Raw genomic sequence first — 20594 nt, forward strand, 5'->3', positions numbered from 1 at the left:
GAAGGCCAACTGCCTGCTCAAAGCAGGGTAAGGTCTCATGGTTTGCTCAGGACTTTGTCTAGGTAAGCTGGACACAGTCTTTCTGGGTAACCTGTTCCAGTCTTAAACTACCCTCACGGTGGAGAAGAGCTAGTTGGAATTTCTCTTGCAGTTTGTGACCATTGGCTCTTGACCTGCTGCGTGCTGTTGACAGGAGTCTGACTTTGCCTCTTCTGTACCTTCTTACTCTGTAGCTGGAGGCAGTAGCAGTACCTCCCCACCCCTTGCCATGGCCACCTTCCCTTTCCCCACCACTCTCTGGAAGGCTGAACTCAGTTCTCAGTTTCTCAGACATCTTGTACTCCACTTCCCTGTCCATCTCTTCGGGTTCTCACAGGACTTGCTCCAGTGTGTCAGTTTGTTTTGTACTGGGGAACTCAACATTAGACTCAGATGTAGCCTTGAGCACAGAACAGAGGTGAAGAATCTCTCCCCTTGAACTCGTGGCTAGTACAGCTCAGTGTACAGTTGGCCACCTTTGTCAGAAGGGCTGAATCCTGTTCCATTTGCTGTGCAACAGCATTCCCAGGTCCTTTCCTGTAAAGCTGCTTTCCATCTAGTTGGCTCCAGCCTGCCTGTTGTGTGGGGGGATTGTTTCAGGTGCAGGATGGTGCATTTGCTTTGATTAAACTTCATGAGATTTCTGTGAGCCCACTTGTCTGGTTTGTCGAGCGCCCTCAGAATAGCATTCCCTATTCTCACGCATATTGACTGTTTCTCCTTCCTCTCCAAATTAGTATTGTTGGAAAATTGCTGAGCGTGGACTCCACATAATAAAGGTCACTAATACAGTAGTTAACCAATTCTAGCCCCTAAAGAACTCTTCTCTTAACTGGTTACCAGTTAGATTTTGTATCACCGATGACCACTCTTTGAGCTTGGCAGGCCAGCCCGTTTTCCACTCATCTTGCAGTCCAAGTATTTACTCCATATTTCACTGATTTGGGTACAAGGACATTTCTGGTATGTTCCTTGTCTAAATTCCTGCTGTAAAGTAATCTTTCAAAGTTAATGCAGTGTTTTATAGGTGGCCCATCATCACATGGCTCCTTTAGAATAAGCTGAGTTATTGCACAGATCATACACAGTATAGTTACTCCCACATTAAGAATGATGAGAACTCGGTTTCAAGACAAGTTACTGAAAGCTTTCTGTTTCATGTAAGTTTTTTTCACTTTTGAGTGAGACAACAAAAGCTCTAAGAGATCATCATTTATGCCCCAGTGTGGTTTGAATCAAGAGCTGTGAATCTGGCTTCCAGTTGATAAAATCCCTGACTACAAACACCTTTTCAAAGTAAGTTTGTGTGAATAAAGGTGGAAAACCGAGTACTTAAGACTCTAGCCTTGTATTCAAGAGACACTGCTCCACTGTGACTTAATGCGGTTCCTCCCACATCACTCAAATACTGATTCTTGCCCATGAAAACTCCCCTTCCATTGGTGTAATTCATACCGCATGCATTTGGGAACCTCGGCCTTCATTCAGTACTAAGTATGAAATTATGTCTCCTTGGATAGTGGGAAGGAAAAAACCCAACATACTAACAATAGTAATGCTAGGCAGGTTTATCTTTTCAAGGATGTGAGCCAATCTTCATGAAAACTCATGTCTTCAAGTTGTGTTTAAAAAAAAAAAAATAGACATTAAGGGGAGATTTTATTATAAGGGAGGAGGGGAAACCAACCTAAAGCATTTCTAAAGCATGTGATGTCATTAGATACAGCTTTTAAATACATGTCAAATACCACAAAAGTATGTGAATAGGTATTTGTTACTCAAGAGTTAACTCACATGTACATCAGGTCTCCTATGATAAGCAAAAGACCTTTTTCTACTCTTATGCTTTTCTTCAGACTTTTGATCCCCCCCCCCCCCCTTGTGGCATTCTCACTGTTATTTGTCCCTGCTTTCCAAATCTAGATGTAGCAACTGCAGCTTTTGGAAAAAGTGAATGGCTGCTAGACATCATTCAGTATAAGAGTGACTCTTTCTGTAGAGACTGATCATCATCTTCGCATTCATTGTATTTCTACCTACCTGTGAACTAAGTTACATTCTCACACAAACAATAGGAAATATGGACTATAAAATACTGATCAAGCCATTCTGAGTTACCATCAGCAACTATGATGAATACTGTCAGAGGTTTCTAAGGTTAATTGCGATGGTAAGCTCTATCAGATAGATGAAAAGTTGCCTCATTCTCGCTGAGGAGAGTTCATACTGACATGTTCCCAAACTTAAACAAATTATTATTGTTAGCATCTGATCCTAGTTAAAGGACTCATTTGATTATTTCAAAGGCTAAGTAATTAAAGCTATCATAAGAAAAAAATATTTTTAAGAGAATGATACTGGAGAGAGAAAGGGTTTGCTGTCTTCTCATTTGAGTTATGCAGCCATGCACTGTAACCAGTATTTGCTGTTAGATGTACAAAAGCCTGTGGTTCTAAAACAGTAGCTTCACCTTCCGTTTCAACGACAAAAACTAAGTCAGAAGTCAGGTCAAGCACTACTTCATTTCAGACTTGATGGTGGATTTGAACGGTTTAAACGTTACAAGCTATGCTTCGGAGCCCAAATAGGTATGCTTAAACATGAGTACAGACAAAATTTTGTGGTGAATACTGTTAGCATGCTGTATTGCATTATGTCCAAAACAACCCATTCCCAAATGCCCAAATAAAAGTAAATGATTGTGCATTGCATGATGATACCATTAGGTGTGCAACTTTGGTTCATGCAAAGTCTCATTTTATGGACACGCTGCTGATAGTCCATATATTCCTGAAGATTCTGCATATGTGAGCTTTTCAGCCATGTTCTTTCCATAACACCATATGGATACTATGGTCTGGCATACTGGTGGCAAAAACCAAGCCCATATCATTTTGGCCATTTAGTCCGTTTAACCAAGACATTTCACCAGCCAAAAAGCTTGAACCTCTCTTTGACTTTCTGTACTCTGGTAGAGGCCAACGGCTTATCAGTTTTTCTGTCCTCAAGTCCATTATATACAGGTATCTGTTATCAAACAGTAGAGCAAATATCTCTCCAAAGCCCAGCAAGGACACATTTGAGAAGTCAGGAGGTTTGATAACCCTAGAAGACAAGACAACATTGTTAGAAACAGTGTAATGATATAGTCATGAACCTGCATTACTAAAACAAATCCATATGTGTCTGTAGAAAATAAGTGTCTAAACTCGTAATTCTGGAAGGACTTAGAACTGGATACAAATTTTTCAAATTAAGCAACTGAACCCTTAGCTGTAGTCAGGCCTGCAGTTTCAGTTCTGGCTTTGTGTATTCAGGATGGACCCTTCTGAATGTGAGTAAAGGTTAGGATTTGAAAGGGATTCTGCACAGCACAAGGAAAAAAAAAGGTCTTGTTTCCAGATATGCACAAAAGAGCAAATGTACTTGTGCTTTACAGTAAGTTTTCATAGGGATTTCATGCCTCTATCTTTAAATTAAGAGGTAGAACCTCTTATTATTCTTTTCACCACTTTTAAAAGCCAGAAATAAAACAGAAATGCCTTCTTGTGGTAAGAAGATAAATCATTCAAGATTGGTCCTTAACAGAATGCTGTTCTACTGATGCTTAGCCTAAGTTAAACATTTTCACCTCAGGGAGAAATAAAAAGTATTTGTTAGTTCCCCTACACCTTTAAGGATATTTTTGCCTTAATAAATAAAACTTGGAATAGAAACTGAAGAGAGTAAGTGTTCCACAACTGACTGAGCATTTGATCATAGCATTACATAAAGCACAGAACTGAGGCACAAAAATGTATGGAGATGAAAATCCATTCTCAGCAGTAAGAGAACATCTTTTCCTTTTGAAAGATGGGAGGGTAAACTAAGAGGTGAAGTTACTCAGTTATTCTTGCTGATAAGCACTTCTTTTGGAGTAATCTTCCTATGGTAGATACTCTACAACTAGTTGGGCCATTTCAGTTAAGTGTCTGCTAACAGTTCTAAAATGCAATTTTTTCTTTAATAAGTTACAATCATTGATGCCACCATTTCTAACAGATACAGCCTTGTTCTTTTTATGGAAACAGAATGCCATACTGTTTGATCCCCTACTGCAGTCTGATAGATTTTACTATCATTCCACAGCATTATAGAGCATGACAGATCAGTAGTGCTATAAGGAAAAAGTATTTTAATTCGTTGTCCCATCAAAGGACCCCCAGAAATGGCCACCTGGTTCTCTGTAGAGCAGTCTCCATGGCAACATTAACTTCCAGCCACTACAGTTTCACATTAACTACTACAACACTGCAGTCTGATGTAAGTCTATATGGAAACTCTCCAGCTTATGGAATGAAAATATGAAAGAAGACTAGCCTGTGGCCAGAAACCAAAACAGCAATCAAATGATTTGTATTAATAGATGATAAATTATAATTAAACCTGGCAATATGCGTAAAGTAAGTTAGTTTACAGAATTTTTATCAAGATTCTTTTTGTCTACATCTAAAGGAAGTTATTAAAACTAGTATGTTCTACTTCTTACTTATTTAAAGAAGACTTAAACTGAAAGATTTACCTGAGAATATCATAGCTGGCAAAGTCCCACTGGTATAATCCTAGTGCTGAACTGCACACTATGTATTTACCATCAAAGTGCAGTCTGGGCTGTAGGGAGATGCTGCGATCTTCAGAAACCGACAGTGTTTTTAAGCACTTGCAGTTTATTTCCCTTCCAATAGGCCAAATCTACAATTAAAACACAGTTTAAGACCATAAAACATTCACATTATAAACTGTTGCACAAATAGAGCAAGCTTCACAGTCTCTCTTTAAGCATCAGGTAATGTGTGCATGGTTTTTCAGAAATATTTATCTCCTTTAGGTAGGAACATCAATTCTGTAAGTGATTTGTCTTATAGTATTGTTTCTAGCCTAAAAAATCACAGTGAAAATTGAATGCTTTAAAGAACAACAACAAAAAAACAGATTGGACAGAAATGTGTAAGTGTTTCAGGCACTTCCATAGCCACAAACTATTTACAGCACTCTCCAACCCAAAAGTCCCCAACAGTAACAGTACTTGCAGTTAAGTGCTTCGCTGTCAAGTTAGCACGTTAGGCATGCACTGAAAGCACTTATTTTTTTCCATTACCATTCATGCAGAGCTACTATTTAAACATGAAGGAAAGCATTGAAAAATTAGCTTCCAAAGAGCTGCATGTCTTGTATGCAACAAGCAGGGAATATGGGAGAAGATAAAGTTATATTATTTGTAAACTTCAGAAAAGCACTCAAGCATTTTATTTCCCTGGGCATTGAAATGATATATGTATGATATATGGTACATACCTTGATTTCATACTTATCTGCGCTTAGAAGAATATAATCCCCAGGACTATGCATAAGAGATTTGACTTTGCACTTCTGCAAAACTACCTGTAATTGAAGGATGTAATGATTTATGTTGATGCTGTTAAATAACCAAAGTTTCATCTGCATTTTTCATTTCATTGACAACCTGTATTAATAAGCAAATATATGTACTTCACTTCTACAATCACCTCCCGACCTTCCAAGTTCTGAAATACTCAGAAGAAAAATACTGTTCCTTGATTTCAGAACACTTTTCATGCTCAAATTTTGGTTATCAAGATCATTAGTTTTTCTGTATAATTTTTAAAGTAGGTTTCTTTCAGAACCATTGTTTTTATTCAGTCTTTGAATCAGACACTGATTCCTAATATTATTCCAGCTGCTTTGGATTAGAAATATCTTCAATGGTCTAAAAGGTTTAATTATAGCTTCTTCAAGTATTTTTTTCTGCTGAAATGTTATTTTGCAGTATTTCCTGATGTTCTCCAGATTCTACACCTAGGTGCAGGGTTAAGATTAGGAAATAGGCATTTAGAACACATTACAAAGTTATTGCAAGTGTTTTGCAAGATTAATTAAAAATCAGTGTTCCCACCTTGGTGACCCATTCTGTGTGTCCAGTAAGGGTATTCAGGCACGTTCCTGTTGATAAGGCCCATACTTTCACAGTGAAGTCTGCAGAGCCACTGACCAGAATATCAAGGTCATCATTGTAATCCACACTAAAAACTACAAGCAAAGAGGGTACTAAATCAGGAATATACCAGTTTCTATGCACGCATTTTTCTGTAAGTGAGACACTAACTACTAGTAGCCTCTATATGAATTTAGTAGCCTTTAAATTCAAATGCTACTAGAGCTTTAACTGTTGTTCTTGAACTGTGTATGTGAATTGTTGCTCTGGATTCCTAGGTTTACATTCCAAAATTACTTATTTTTGTCCAAATTAAGAGCATGTACATCAGTGGTTCCTTTATGGCTGGATTATGGCAAAGCGTAACTTAAGCTAGTTCCTATTTTAAGAGTTCTATTAAGTCAATTCCAGCAGAATAAGTACATTTGATATATCTCATTACTCATAGGGGAACAGACCTACAGCTGAGTTGAGGATATTCTGCAGTAGAGGACAGAGAAGTTAATTACGAGGGAAATGCAAATACAGATTCTCAAGTCCTATTGTGCTTTTTGCTGTAAGCCCATCTCCAGTCTAGGGATATAAAGAACTGCTATTGCCATGTGCTCCCTGCTGCCTAGGCTTTGCATCTTTCTGATAGTAAATAGCTACTCGAAAGTACTGAATAACCATGGCATTTAGTATTATTTCCATGCAACTGCAAAACACTACATGGCTAAGCTTTGGCATTCAAAGGCAGACAGATCTAGATCTGTTCTGGCCGCTCTCCTCCTCCTCCTCAAAAGGTGACATGGGACAGAGCCTAAAAATAAAAAAGCTATAGTGCAAAGAGCTAACTTAAATTATAATTTCTTTGATGATGATATATGTTACTTGACTGGTAAAATTACAAATTGAAAAGTTCAACATACCTGCACCAGTATGTCCTCTAAAATGTTGTGTCTTTGACCCAGAGCTCCATTCCCAACAGGCTACTGTATTATCAAAAGATCCTGTTACAAGCTTTTGTTCATCAAACTTCACTGCAGCACAAGTGTGTGTCTGGATACCATATATGCACTGACCTGTGCTTACATCCCACAGTTTTGCAGACAAATCATCTGATCCTAGAATATAAAAGAACAGGGTAATTGGAAGCAAAGAGTAAATAATATTTCCAGTCCTATACTTGCCTTCCATATTTGTCTTAAACATAGTATTTTCATGGAATCACTGAATGTTTATGGTTGTAAGGGACCTCTGAAGGTCAACTCTTCCAACCCCCCTAACTCAAGCAGTGCCACATAGAGCCCGTTGCCCAGGACCATCACCAGATGGCTTTTGAGTATGTCCCAAGGATGGACACTCCACAGTCTGCCTGGGCAACCTGTGCTCAGTCACTCTCACAGTAAAAAGTGTTTTAGAAGGAACCTCCTGTGTTTCAGTTTGTGTCCACTGACTCTTGTCCTGTCACTGGGCACCACTGAAAAGAGCCTGGCTCCACCTTCTGTGCCACCTCACTTCAGGTATTTATGTATATTGATAAGATCCTCCCTGAGCCCTCTCTTCTTTAGGATAAAAAGTCCCAGCTCTCTCAGAATTTCTTCACACAAGAGATGATGCTCCAGTCCCTTTATCATCTTCATGGCCCTTTGCTGGACTCTCCAGTGTCCACGTCTCTCCTGTACCGAGGAGCCCAGAACTGGACACAGCACTCCAGGTGTGGCCTCACCAGTGCTGAGTGGAGGGCAAGGAGCACTTCCTGCAACCTACTGGCAACACTCCTCCTAAAGCAGCTGAGGATACTGTTAGTCGTCTTCTTCGCAAGGGCACATTAGTGGCTTGGCTCATGTTCAACTTGGTGTCCACCAGGACCCCCAGGTCCTTTTCTGCCAAGCTGCTTTCCAGCTGGATGGCCCTCAGCATATACTGGTGCCGTGGAGTTGTTCCTCCTCAGGTGCAGGGCTTTGTATTTCTCCTTGTTGAACTTTTTTTCATTAAATAGTACTTTCAAGCTGCTTGAATGGGGAATAAGCCCTAGTTTTAAGTCCCAGCACTACAGCAAAGCCTCTTGTTTTCATGTTAATTAAAGCTATTCAATGTCTGGCCTTCCAGTTTCCTCATATCCTTTTAGCACCTTTCACAGATTCCAGCACTGCCTCTGATTGGCTACTGAAACAATGCATAGAAATTTTACATGATACATCACTCCCAGGTTTGCAGAGCCACTGACTATACTGCAAGCTTTAGTTTGTTTTGGGTAGGAAAGGAGTCCACCAAATCTGGAAAGACAGCAGATGAATAGCGGGCCTGATCACCTGCCAGTTTCCTTTCTCTCCCCAAAGTTTCTTTTTACCAACAGTAAGTCCAGACTGCTGGCTTTGGAGAGCAGAATAAAACCCTGGACCCTTACAATGCTGCTTCCTGTCTATTTACATTCTCTGCTGAGCAGGGAAGTGAAAGACTGGCTAGAGTCTAGTTCTTGGTTTCTAGTAACCATCTTAACATACCAACAAATGTGGGAGTACTTAGTCAGTACTCCCAACTTATTCTGTAACATTTTCATCTCAAGTGATTAGGAAATCCTTGGAATATGCTCTGACAGCAGTTTATTGTAGCTTTGTTACTATTTCATACTTAAGGTTTTGTATTTGTTCTGGCTGTATTTTTAAGTTCAAACTGAAATCTTGAAATCTGCAGTCTCCAGGGAGGAAGTTGAAATTATCATTACAATGTGCAAGTCAGACTAGTAGCAGTTAAATCTAGTTTACAGGTCTTCATACGAGCACTTATGTTAAGAGCTGAAAGTGCATACAGACTGTATCTGAGAAATTGTCTTGTTTCAAGACAGACTTTTTCTGCCACACCTGGGAGACTGCAGGGATCACATAGTCCAAACAAGGTCCCTTTAACTGGAAGGGATAATTAACATGTCTGTACTTCTCCAATGGGTTTACTAATCTGAAGCATGATACCTCCTGTTACTGTTTGTTTTTTTTAACCAACAAAGAAACCGGTCTCCTTGTTTTCCTATTAAAAGTGACTAATGACTTTATTAGTGTGCCATGTGTTTCAGAAATTGAAAAAAAAGTAATTTTGAATCATCTTAAACTGCATTAGCACTATGAAAATAATCTGGTAAAGGAGAAGCAAATTGTCATTAATCATGGGCAGGGGGAGAAAACAAAGAATTGTAAGACTCCAAGTTTTCTGTTCTTCCTACCTGTACACAGAAGTCCATCTTTATAGTAAAGTGCATATACTCTGGCACTGTGTCCAATTAAAGAGGATGTCTCAAAGGCTTCGTGGTCCTTCAGTTGCTTCATCCTTAAAATAGCCTTTAGGTAAACCTTCTTCCAATGCAGAGGATCCTGAACAGAGTCATCTATTTGCCAACCCAAATTCTTACATGCAGTCTGCCACACCTCTGTACAGGCACTTATAACCTTATTCCACTGCTTAGAGACGAGGCAACATGTGAGTAAGGTCTGAGGATCAAGCCATTTTAACAGATAAAAACTAAGTTCCAATGGAAGAAGTTTGAGGAAGTCCCTCTTGAGGAGAATCTCTAGATTATTGGAGAGGTGCCTGAGCTGGACTGCTCCACTCAAGCTAATCAGGTGATCCAGAGTTTCATTTTTCTGCAAGTCCGTCAGAGAAAGAAATGTAATAGAAATGTTATCAAGCCATGCTTCAAAGTCCTTTTTCTCCATAAGGTTATGGAAAAATTTACCTGTGATACATCAAAATACTGTATTAGTTCCGTTCAGAAAACAAGGTAAGCATCACATCTTTATTACTGGTACATCAGTATTCCAAATGTTAACACATAGACTGAAGTGACCAAACGCATTTTAAAATATTCATTAGGTTAGGACTAAGCATTTGCATGCACTTTGAACTATCATTTGACCCGCATCAGACTTAAGTGAATTGTATGGAGCTAGTGAATGTTAGCATTCGTTATGAGTGTTAACATCTTTCTTGTTCTAGGTTAACACTTTAAAATTCTGAATCCAATAAGGTAAGGGTTAGTTAAAAGTTTTAAACCTATTACAGCAAATAAACACTGTCTTATAGTTTACTCATGGAATATACTGATAAAGGGAAGAAACCAAAGCATATAAACAGAGTGATAAACTAGTTACTGTCAGAACTTACTCGTACTTTTGTCCTGAACAATTTTAAACACAAAGAAGGTTACTGTAGGTTTTTTTTAAAGAAGATACAGAGAGATGTCTGAAAAATTGTGTTGAAGGATATGTTAGCCATCTTTCTGTTTGGCTCATGTAAAGACTGTAGATTGTGCTGGTCTAGTAATCAGTTTTGACATGTTTGCAGTGTTTTGACCCAAACTTTTTTTTTTAAATTCCTGGGGTTTTTTTCCTATTTTCTCAGTTTATCTCCAGTGAAAAAAATTAACTCTGAAATTGAAGGTTAGAAATACTACCTCCTGAACTATGCAATCTCTATGCATTTATACTATCCCGCAGCATCTCAAGTTCCTACAATAAGCTTGGACAAGTGATTAACAAGATAAACATCGGGCAAACAGTTAAAAAGCCATATTTATTTACTTTCTCTGGAAGATCTAAGTCCGTGCATTAGACACCTGGCTGAATTTAATTCATGGAAGCTCCCACACCCAAAGAATTGAGGAATCTGAGTGGGAGTCAATAACCTGTTTATTTGCCTTCACAGGGTAAGATCTTGGAGAACACCTCTGAAGGTGACACGGCAGGACAGAGCCGTACAGCCTTGGCTGCAAAGGGCTGCAGGTGGCGGGCAGTTGTTGCTCAAACAGACGAAGGTACTGGCATCAAATGCACGGAAGCAGCTCCTCCTACCAAGTCACAGGTTCATACAGCAGCTTCCACCGCTGACAGCACTTACCAGCTCTCCTCAGCACCGAGGGCAGTGAACACCCGGGCTGTTCTAACAGGCAGGTGTTCTCTTTAAAAGAAACAAAAATGTCTAACAGGCTCCCTACGAACAAAGAACAGGTGAGCTCTAAGCGCCTGCCGTACTCGCTACGCGGAGCTGCGCGGACCGCGGGGGCTGCTGCGCGCCCCGGGCCGGCGCTCGGGACTCGGCTCTCCGCGGTGTCCCCGGCTCGGCCCAGCCCTTCCCCCGCCCGCTCCCATGTACCTCCGCACGCGACGGGCGCGGCGAGGACCGGAGACTCCCAGCGCCGCCGCCGCCGACAGCTCCGCGCCGCTCGCCCGAGTCCCGCGGCGCTCACCTCAGGCACGGTCCCGGCGCGGAACGGCCCCCGGCGGGCAGCCGCCGCGGCGAGCGCGGCCCCCCCGAGCCCGGCTCGGGCCGGGGCTGCCCCGCGGCCATCGCGCCCGCGGCGGGACGGGCTCCCGGCGCTTCCGCGGGCCCCCGCGGGAGGAGGCGGCAGGAGGCGGCCCTCGGGCGGGACCAGGCGCCTCGGCCGCGCCCGGCGCGGGAGGGGCGGGGCGAGCGCCGCGGCCCCTGCGCCGGGCAAACCGGCCGGCACCGGGGGGGGAAAGGCGCTCCCGGACCCCGCTGCCCGCCGTGCCCAGGCGGCTTCCGGCGCGCCGCTGGACGTCATCACTCCGCTGCGGGCGCCGGCCGCTTCCGCCCGGCCGCAGGTGCTGGGGGGCGGCGTTAGAGCCCGCTCTCGAGAGCCGGGCCCCCTGCCTGTGCCGGTCCCGTGCCGCTGCCCGTGCCGCCTGGACGGAGGCCACGGCCAGGCGCGCAGCTGGCGGCGCCGCCGGTGGGGAAGGGCCGGGCCGCGCTGAGGCGCTGCCCGCGGGTGGGACATGGCGGCAGAGGAGTCTCGCTACCTGCTGGGCGGCCCCGCGCCGGGCTCCGACCGCAGGTGAGCGCGGGGACGGTGCGGCGGAGGCGGCCTCAGGGTCGGGCCCGCTGCCAGGCCCGCCCGCGCGTTACCGGCCCTTGTGAGGGGTCGGAAGCGGGAGGTGGGGGCGGCGTGATCCTTGTCGGCCTCTTCTGCCTCAGAGTGCGGAACGAGAAGTTGTACCTGGCCACGTTCGCCGCTGTCCTGGGGCCGCTGAGCTTTGGCTTCGTACTAGGCTATAGCTCACCTGTTATTCCGGAGCTGAGGAAGATCAGCGATCCTGAATTAAGATTGGACAGCAATCAAGCCTCGTGGTTTGGGGTAAGGCTCTAGGATGCATTACCATTATGTGATTTCATTTGAAAGCATAGGTCGTGAAGGTGCTGCTTACAGGATGGGGTCTCACCCCTCTTAAGAACGAGGGTAAATGCATATCTTAATAATGAAATCCATTTTTTTAAAAAAAATCAGTGATTGATTCGAATTTTTCCTTAGTAACAGCACTGTTACGCTCTGATAACTCTCAGTGTATTAAGAAGCGGGCCTATTATTTGGACTCGTTTTTGGTGCTAAAATGTCTTCTTACCATTCTCATGTTTCTCAGTTGAACCTGTTAAGGAACAACAGAAAATAAACTTTTCAATAAATTAGTGCAGTCGATCAGCATGGGGAATATTTGCATTTGGGATGCAGGTTGAACTTCAGGTTAGTCAAGATAAGAAATTGTTTAGGGCTTTAAAACAGTTTGAAAGACCTGTTTGTAATGGGACAGCTTTCTAGACAGTTTAAGAAACGGTTACTGCTGTTTTTTTTTTTTTCTTCACTAAAAGAGCATGCAATATGAAAATCACTTCCTGTTCAATGGTAGTTGACTATGTTTTGATTAAGAAAATGTTTTGGTTTTCAAAACATCTGCATACTCTTGCCTATTTTTTTAGAAGCTGCTATTTACTCTTCAAGATTTTAAAAGAAATTGCTGTCTGTTATTTGTTCTTATATTTATTCCTATATACGTATAATTTTTTTTTTCACTTGTTTTTTGAAGTCAGTAGTAACATTAGGAGCTGCTGCCGGAGGAATACTAGGAGGCTACCTTGTGGATAAAGTTGGGAGAAAGCTGAGTCTAATGCTGTGTTCAGTACCATATGTTTTTGGATATATAGTTATTATATCTGCTCAGAACGTTTGGATGCTTTATTTTGGACGAATGCTGACAGGCTTAGCCAGTGGAATTACTTCACTTGTTGTTCCGGTAAGTAAGATGTTTTTCTGGGGGTGTGTGCATGTGTTGGTTGCTTTTTTTGTCTGTGAGGTTTTTGTTTCTTTTTCCATAGCAGTATTATAGAAGGCTTGGGTGAAGTTAACCGAATAACTGTAGCTAAGGTAGTTTGCAGATTTGGAAGGAACTGATTTTTGTAGAATCATATTTTGCTTGTTTTTAATCATGAAGAAAATATAAATAAAACAAATTTTGTTTCTTCTAGTGACGCTTCTGTACTGTGCATTCCTGATACAGTGATGTGATCTTTAAGATTATTAGTCCTTTATTTGATTGTTTCTGTTTGTGTTCTGCTGTAGTCTGGTAATATTTATCTCTTCAAATTCCTCATATATAACATTAGGGGAGGGTTGTGTGGTTTTTTTTTTCTTATTACCAGATGCTTCTAATAGTCTTGTATTTCACCAAACTTCTCGGTTTTGCAAATAAGCTATGGCTGCTCAGTCATCCTGGAGTAATGCCAAGTAGTGCCTTCTGATTCCATTTAACTGTTACCTTCTGAATATTAGCTTTTCCCATGCATTCGGGAATATATGTGCAGTAGGAAATAGAGATAATTCATTCTGTTGTTGTCTGTCTTCTCTGGTATTATTTGACCTTTTGGGGTCTAGCTGAATAGGTAGTAGTGTGAAATAAACCATCTAGAATTCAAGTTTGTTTATTTTCTGATGGTTCCAGCATTTCTAGCTTTTGAAGTGAGATGCAAACTAGAAATCAAAGGATAAGAAGTAATGAAGTACAGAATAAATGCTTGTTCTTTGTCAGTCTAGATAGTTATAAAAATAAAATCTGAAAAAGATTCAGAGTGGTAGGGTCTAAATGATAATCTTGTTCAACTTTCGTTGTTGTTGGAAGCTTGGTTGCTTAGTTTGTTGTGTTAATGTCTTTGGAGGAATTCTATCTGCTTTACAAATGACTGTTTTCTCTTTGTTTCACGGAACTGAGCTGTAAGTTCCCATATGTAAAGGCCTTAACCCACAACCAACAGTAAAAGATCTATGTGACTGCAGCGATGAAGGAGGAGCGTGTCATATGTAACACCAAGTTTTTGTAGCTGTAAATTATTCTTGAAATAAAGATTACTTATTTTCCTTCCAGAAGAATTAAGAACTGTAACTTTAGAAATAATTGTATGTATAAGTAAGAGGGATTTCTTTGTTATGTATACAGCTAAACTGTCTCGAGGGGAGACCTCATCGCCCTCTACAACTACCTGAAAGGAGGTTGCAGAGAGCTGGGGATGAGTCTCTTCCAAGTAATAAGCAACAGGACAAGAGGGAATGGCCTCAAGCTGCTCCAGGGCAGGGTTAGACTGGCTATTAGGAAGTATTTATTTCCAGAAAGGGTTGTTGGGTGTTGGAATGGGCTGCCCAGGGAGGTGGTGGGTGGAGTCCCCATCCCTGGAGGGGTTGAAGAGTCGGGTTGACCCAGCGCTGAGGGATCTGGTGGAGTTGGGAACTGCCAGTGTTAGGTTAATGGTTGGACTGGATGATCTTCAAGATCTTTTCCAACCTAGGGGTGATTCTGTGATTCTGTATTGACTTGAGGTCAATATATTAAAAAATAGCTGAAAAGTTTTAAGTCAATCCCAAGTATTGGATGAGGTGGCATGCTGTTTATACAGTCTGTGTTAAGATGAGCTGTCAATTTTGAACTTCGTGGAGAATGAAATAATTTGCACTCATAAGTTTTTAATTCAACATGAAAACTTTCACTGCAAGCAGTTTTATATGTGGCTTGGGCTACGTGTTTAGGCAAAGACTGTTCCTTCCAAGCTCTAGACTGCTTTGCGATGATGTGTTTCTTGTTGAATATGGCTTAATGTAAGTTTATTCACCTTTGGGATTCTGATACTGCATCAACATTCTTCTGGCTTAGGTCTTCCCTTTTTTCTGTGGTTTTTCATAATGCCAGTATACATTTCTGAGATGTTACTTTTCCCCTCCATTTTTTTAAGGAGGGGGGTTGCTAGGAAATATGTCTGTGTGTTTTCAGAAATGAATCACTTATCAAGTCCTTGATCCAAAATCGGATAGAAGTAATTATTACATGTTTTCTTCCTGTGTTTTAGGTGTATATATCTGAAGTATCTCATCCTAAAGTCCGTGGTATGCTTGGCTCTTGCGTTCAGTTGATGGTGGTGACTGGCATACTGGGAGCCTACATTGCAGGTATTGGGGTTAGGGCTCTAGGTTACAAAAAAGTATTAGTACATGTAATGAAAGAACTACACTGAATAATTGGAAGTAAATATTATTTTGTCTGTACAGCTGATTGATGTTCATAGTTCTCTTTCTTTCCTTTTTGTTACCCAGGATTAATACTAAAATGGCGCTGGCTGGCAGTGTTGTGTTCTTTTCCATCCTGCATCATGCTATTTTTCATGTCCTTCATGCCTGAAACACCGAGATTTCTGCTGAATCAGAACAAACGCTCAGAAGCCATAGCTGCTTTGCGCTTTCTGCGGGGACCACATGCGGACCATGAATGGGAATGTACGCAGATTGAAGCTAGTGTTCAGGAAGAGGTGATGAGAATCTGATTTACTCTTAAAAACTTTTTGTATGGAAGTGACATCTGAAAGCATATAGTTTAATTAAAAGGGTTTTACCAAAGCTTAGCTAACAGCCTTTCCTACAAATGGTGGTCCAAACCTGTTCCCTCATACAAATGATACTCAGAAAACAAGTGAGATTCTTTGAATCGTTTTCCTCTACCTTTCAGCCTCGACTGCTGTCACTGTTGGCTGCCATCAGTGTACATGAGTAGCAGTTGGGCTCTTGATCTTGTTAATTATGTGACAACTATCTAGTGTTTTGCTTTATTTAGCAATTTTGTGGGATTGTTCAACACCTCTAACACTAATTTCCCATTGTTTGTGTTGTATGAATGCATTTTCTTTTGCATCTCTAAAAGCATCGTTTAGCCTCTTATTAGATGTGTGCTTAAATAGGCAGGTCTTATTTAAAGTTTGGTTTCTGCAAACTGTGGATTCATTCATGTTAACTTTCTCTACAAAGTACTGTCAATTTCTGTCTCTAGAAACTGAGAAAAGGGGAAAAATACTTTTCTGGAGTTCTCAGATACTTCAAATGTAAACATTTTTACTGCTAAGGCACTTAGTTTTGCTAAAGGGTGGGATGGCAAACTTACAGAGTTTGAACAGATTGAAATATTCTGAGGAGGTTTTTTTGTTGGTGGTGGTTTTGTTCTTTGATTTGAAAGATGAAATTTTTCACCAAATCATTGCTCAATCTTTTTAACAGGGACTGAATCTCTCTGAATTTAAGAACCCCTCAATCTACAGGCCACTTCTTATTGGTGTGTCTTTAATGTTCTTCCAGCAAGTAACAGGCATTAATGCATTTATGTTTTATGCAGAAACTATCTTTGAAGATGCAAACTTCAAGGTAATCAGGGTGTGTTTCCAAACTGACAAATGTCTATAATAGTTTTAGCTTAGCCACTGCTATAGTAAGTCTAAAACACGTAATAAACTGACTCAATAATGATCCTGCCTGTGTCATAAATAACAGGGTTTGGGTTTTAGTGGGCTTTTTTTGGTTTGGGTTCTAGATACCCTCTTGACTGTGTTAGTCTGGCATACCTGAATGTTCTGGTTTTTGGAGGGGAAGTATGTTGTGTTTTGCTGGTCTGATACTCTGACAGAAATTCCTATTATAGTAATATTCCTATATAAATCTTTTTTATTAGAGTTGCAAATGCAGTGTTTCAGAGAAAGTGAAACTCTAGGAATAAGTTGGCTTGTTTTAGAGTTTATTAAGAGACTAGTATGTTGTGTAAATTGGTGGTGTCTTCCCCCCCCCCCCTTGTCTCCCCCCACCATTAATTTGTCTGGCATAGTTTGTCTTCTTTCAGATTCAAGAAAAAAATGCATTTGTAATGCTTGCTAAGTGATCCTCTTATCAGCCTGAAAGAGCAAATTCTCCCTACTTCTTACTTTATTTCAGGACAGCAGAATGGCTTCTGTTGTTGTGGGTTCCATACAAGTATGTTTCACTGCTGTGGCTGCACTTATCATAGATAAAACTGGACGAAAAGTGCTGCTTTACATATCTGGTAAAACATGTTACTGAATTTTGTTCAGTAAGAAAAATTACTATATATAGTACCAAAAAGTGTCTTAACTGTTGGGGGAATTAAGTATTGCAGTTTATGCATTTTTAAGTGGTTTGCTTTACATTTATAATTTGGCATAATATAGACTTAAACTCCTAAGAGGAAGCTATCATGTTATATATACATTGTAGGGGGAACCCCTTGAAACTACATATAGCTATCTTCTTGTCTTCTCACCAGGCCAGTTTTTATTTTGAAATGGCTGTCACTGAGACAGTTCTTACTACTATGATGATTTTTCTGCTTAGTAAGATTCAATGTCACGATACATTCTCATACCCAAGTTGTCAACAAATGGCTATTTCAAAATAATTTCTCTGTGGCTACTGCTGCTTTCATGGTGCATTGTGGTGTTGAGTTACACAAGTTAAAAATCTTAACTTTACAAGTAAATGTGCTAAGTAAAACTAATTCTGTTTGATATAGTTGTTGTGCTGCACACTCAACAGTAATGACTGATGTCAAGACTATATTGTTTGGCTAGTGTTTAGAATGTTTGTCTAGCATCTTTCACTCCTGTCAAGGCCAGTGTTTATTTCCAAGAACATTATCTTTTTAAGAAACACTTCTGTGAGGGCCAGCATATCTTACATTTGGCTGACCAGCTATGTTCTGCCTCTCAGAATACCCAAGTGGCAACCAGGACAACTTAGTTATTGCTTACTTTACAGGGATAATCATGGCTCTCAGTACGGCATTGTTTGGGCTTTACTTTAAAATGGTCCTTCCAAATCAAAACAACTCATCAAATCCTGATGTGTGGTTCGCTCTAAATTCAGCATCCCCAGGAACAGAAAGCAGCATATCCTGGCTTGCAGTAGTGAGCCTAGGGCTCTTTGTTGCTGGTAAGTGGAACAGGCTTCTAAGTAGCCATTGCACAAAACTCAGACTTTCTGATGAATGTGACACTTTTGTTCCATTTTGTCAGATTATTGATGAATGGAAATGAGTTACGTCTTTGACAGACCTTTTCAGTGTACAGTGCGAAGTTGGGCTGAGCGTTCGCAGCCCTGGTGATAGATCTAGCAGCTTAGTTAAGCCAATTCTCTGGAAAATGAATTTATATCTCCTTGTGCTAATAGTAAGTAGTAATTGCTCAGGTTAAACTGCTTTACAGTCATTAATGGAAAAAACAATCTTTGTTAGTGTCTGAGCCACACTGAATTCTGTGATGGTACAAGGCAGCAGCAGTTAGAAACAAGGTCAGTTTTTAAACTTACCACTTCAGAGACTTCATGGCAAGAAGTTCTGCTTGTCAAGAATATTTTTGTTATTAATCTGATGTAAAATGCGCTAGCATTTATGATGCTGCCCTAAAATAACTTACTTTCGTTCTGGTTAGAGGTACTGTTTTACTGGAATCGTCCAAGAATCTAGAGTGAAAACTTCATCCCCCTTACTTGACTAACTTGGGCATCATTCAGTCTACTGAGTACTTGCATTTATTCTTTTCTGTTTGTAATTGCAGGTTTTGCCCTTGGCTGGGGTCCTGTTCCATGGCTGGTGATATCTGAAATCTTCCCACTTAAAGCTAGAGGCATATCGAGTGGTGCTTGTGTGTTAACAAACTGGGTTATGGCCTTCTTGGTAACCAAAGAATTTAATGATTTAGTAGTAAGCATCGTAAATTACAATCTGAAGTTTCTTTTCATAGGGCAATTTATTAAGTATGCTCCTGAGAGAGCCTTGAGCCAGTCTTCTCTGGCAATACAGAACTGTAGTTGTACAGTAGTGAGCTGTAATAATGCGGTTTTTGTTGTAATAACGTGGTTTTTGTTGTTTCCCCTCTCTCAGGGTTTCTTAACATCCTATGGCACGTTCTGGCTCTTCTCTGCCTTCTGCTGCCTCAATGTAACTTTTACAGCCTTTTATGTTCCTGAAACAAAAGGACAGACCCTGGAACAAATTGAGGCCTACTTCAGAAGATCTTAAGCCTAAGGCTTTTAACATTGATATGAAACCTTCATATCATGAATTATGGTGCTGTGGTTGAAACTCACCGCATCATGTGGCAGATATCTCAGTTACTAAATTTGCTATCAAATGATTTTGGTGAATTTTGTAAAATCTGAACTCTGTTTTTTAAAAAAAATCTATGGGAATCTGCATACACTTGTGCATATTTCCCTGTAGTAAAGCTCCCATGTGCGGGTCTTGGATGTAACTCTCTCTCTTAAGATTCCTGTGTTGTTTTTCACCTGGTGCAGACTGACTATAATGGCCAAGTGAGAATGTTAAATGTATTGGCCAGATGTAAATTAAGATCTAATTTTGTAAATAAACTAAATTTCCTAGCTCCTAGGGAAAGGTACAATGAAGAAATGAATGATGTAGCCTGGCTAACATTAGCCTGCAGTACTCTACCTTTGTGTTGCTGCTGCTATTTCTGGGATGCCTGACTGGAGTAAGTCTTGGTCCCAGCTGGAGATGAATGCTTGGCTTTCATGGGTGTTCATGTTAAGTCAGTGTTATTTTTTCTATTGCTGTCAAGTTGGCTAATGCATTTAAATCACAAGAAGGGTTGTAGCTCTTAGGAGAATGTATTTTAGAATTCAAGAAAGACCACTGCTTTTTCAAAAGGAATTGCAAGGTCTTGGAGACAGCAAGGATACACTCTTAGGCAGAAAAGGAGAAAAACTGTATCTTTTGTAGTTTTAATTTAAGGGGTCTCCAAAAGCCCAGAAGATACCTGGAACCACAAACCAATGCTGGATTATAGTTTTTGTAAGGCTTAAGACACAAAACACCAATCTCACAGGTATGATACAGCACTTAAATGAATGACATCTCTGAAACAAAATTTCTACAGAACTCAAATGGAAACAGTGATCCAGAGCGGTCTACAATAGCGTACTTGCTCCTGTCTTCAATTTCTTGTCTGGTGAACCAAATTTGGAAAAGCCATTAGTTCTGCATATGTGAAAGAAAGAATGGAGGTCAAATTTATGGTTTATTACACATGAAGGAATAAATCATCTGTTAGTCCTTCACAAAGGTGATAAATGGCACTTAAAACAGTTCCAGCTGTGAGTGACAGGACTGTTTCTATTTGGATGTCACATCTGAACCACAAACCATACACACTATCACATGACATTAAAACCAATGGTAATACATCAGCATTTAAGACAAGTGGTAGATAGAATTTTTGATCACAAATGTAGCAACAGTCGTAACAATACGCAGTTATTAAACTACAAAAGCAGTCTGCTAACATTCAAAGACTTAGTTAAAACTGATATTCCAGGCTGATAACACTTTTTGCATAAACCTTTAGAGACATAATATTTTCTATTCAACCAGATAAATACCTAATAGAGCTATAAATAAATATGCTG

General features: G+C 40.6%; 2 protein-coding genes across 12 annotated transcripts; one reads left to right on the plus strand and one right to left on the minus strand.

Annotated features, from left to right (window-relative positions):
• Positions 1 to 1681: 1681 nt before the first annotated feature.
• On the minus strand, positions 1682 to 11569 carry FBXW2 (F-box and WD repeat domain containing 2). 4 transcript variants are annotated; one of them, XM_074891347.1, is made up of 7 exons: positions 11159 to 11569; positions 9234 to 9743; positions 6943 to 7137; positions 5993 to 6144; positions 5374 to 5460; positions 4601 to 4770; positions 1682 to 3144 (listed from the first exon to the last, which is right to left on the minus strand). In XM_074891347.1, exons 2-7 carry the CDS (start codon positions 9721 to 9723, stop codon positions 2856 to 2858), a joined length of 1383 nt encoding a protein of 460 aa, XP_074747448.1. In that variant the 5' UTR covers positions 9724 to 9743; positions 11159 to 11569; the 3' UTR covers positions 1682 to 2855. The 4 variants fall into 4 exon arrangements, with proteins under 4 accessions (XP_074747448.1, XP_074747446.1, XP_074747447.1 ...); XM_074891345.1 differs by lacking the exon at positions 11159 to 11569 and adding an exon at positions 10904 to 10983 and having other exon boundaries at positions 5993 to 6126; XM_074891346.1 differs by lacking the exon at positions 11159 to 11569 and adding an exon at positions 10904 to 10951.
• SLC2A8 (solute carrier family 2 member 8) lies at positions 10891 to 19557 on the plus strand. 8 transcript variants are annotated; one of them, XM_074891362.1, is made up of 10 exons: positions 11599 to 11858; positions 11999 to 12158; positions 12883 to 13089; positions 15188 to 15287; positions 15432 to 15643; positions 16383 to 16526; positions 17088 to 17196; positions 17928 to 18101; positions 18725 to 18870; positions 19051 to 19557. In XM_074891362.1, exons 1-10 carry the CDS (start codon positions 11800 to 11802, stop codon positions 19186 to 19188), a joined length of 1449 nt encoding a protein of 482 aa, XP_074747463.1. In that variant the 5' UTR covers positions 11599 to 11799; the 3' UTR covers positions 19189 to 19557. The 8 variants fall into 8 exon arrangements, with proteins under 8 accessions (XP_074747465.1, XP_074747466.1, XP_074747463.1 ...); XM_074891363.1 differs by having other exon boundaries at positions 18725 to 18843; XM_074891364.1 differs by lacking the exon at positions 11599 to 11858 and adding an exon at positions 10891 to 11013 and having other exon boundaries at positions 18725 to 19557.
• Positions 19558 to 20594: the final 1037 nt, after the last annotated feature.

Source organism: Strix uralensis, chromosome 21 (genome assembly GCF_047716275.1).
Source record: "Strix uralensis isolate ZFMK-TIS-50842 chromosome 21, bStrUra1, whole genome shotgun sequence".
NCBI classification, from domain to species: domain Eukaryota; kingdom Metazoa; phylum Chordata; class Aves; order Strigiformes; family Strigidae; genus Strix; species Strix uralensis.

Excerpts from the sequence above, each read along its gene's own strand:
- FBXW2 (XM_074891347.1), bottom strand. The coding sequence starts at position 9,723 with ATGGAGAAAAAGGACTTTGAAGCATGGCTTGATAACATTTCTATTACA. Across the intron at positions 7,138-9,233 it reads AGATGGACTTCTGTGTACAG|GATCAGATGATTTGTCTGCA; the intron begins GTAGGAAGAACA and ends TTTATATTCTAG. Across the intron at positions 3,145-4,600 it reads GCCAGCTATGATATTCTCAG|GGTTATCAAACCTCCTGACT; the intron begins GTAAATCTTTCA and ends CTTGTCTTCTAG.
- SLC2A8 (XM_074891360.1), top strand. The coding sequence starts at position 11,800 with ATGGCGGCAGAGGAGTCTCGCTACCTGCTGGGCGGCCCCGCGCCGGGC. Across the intron at positions 15,644-16,382 it reads AAGCTAGTGTTCAGGAAGAG|GGACTGAATCTCTCTGAATT; the intron begins GTGATGAGAATC and ends TCTTTTTAACAG. Across the intron at positions 16,527-17,087 it reads TTGAAGATGCAAACTTCAAG|GACAGCAGAATGGCTTCTGT; the intron begins GTAATCAGGGTG and ends ACTTTATTTCAG.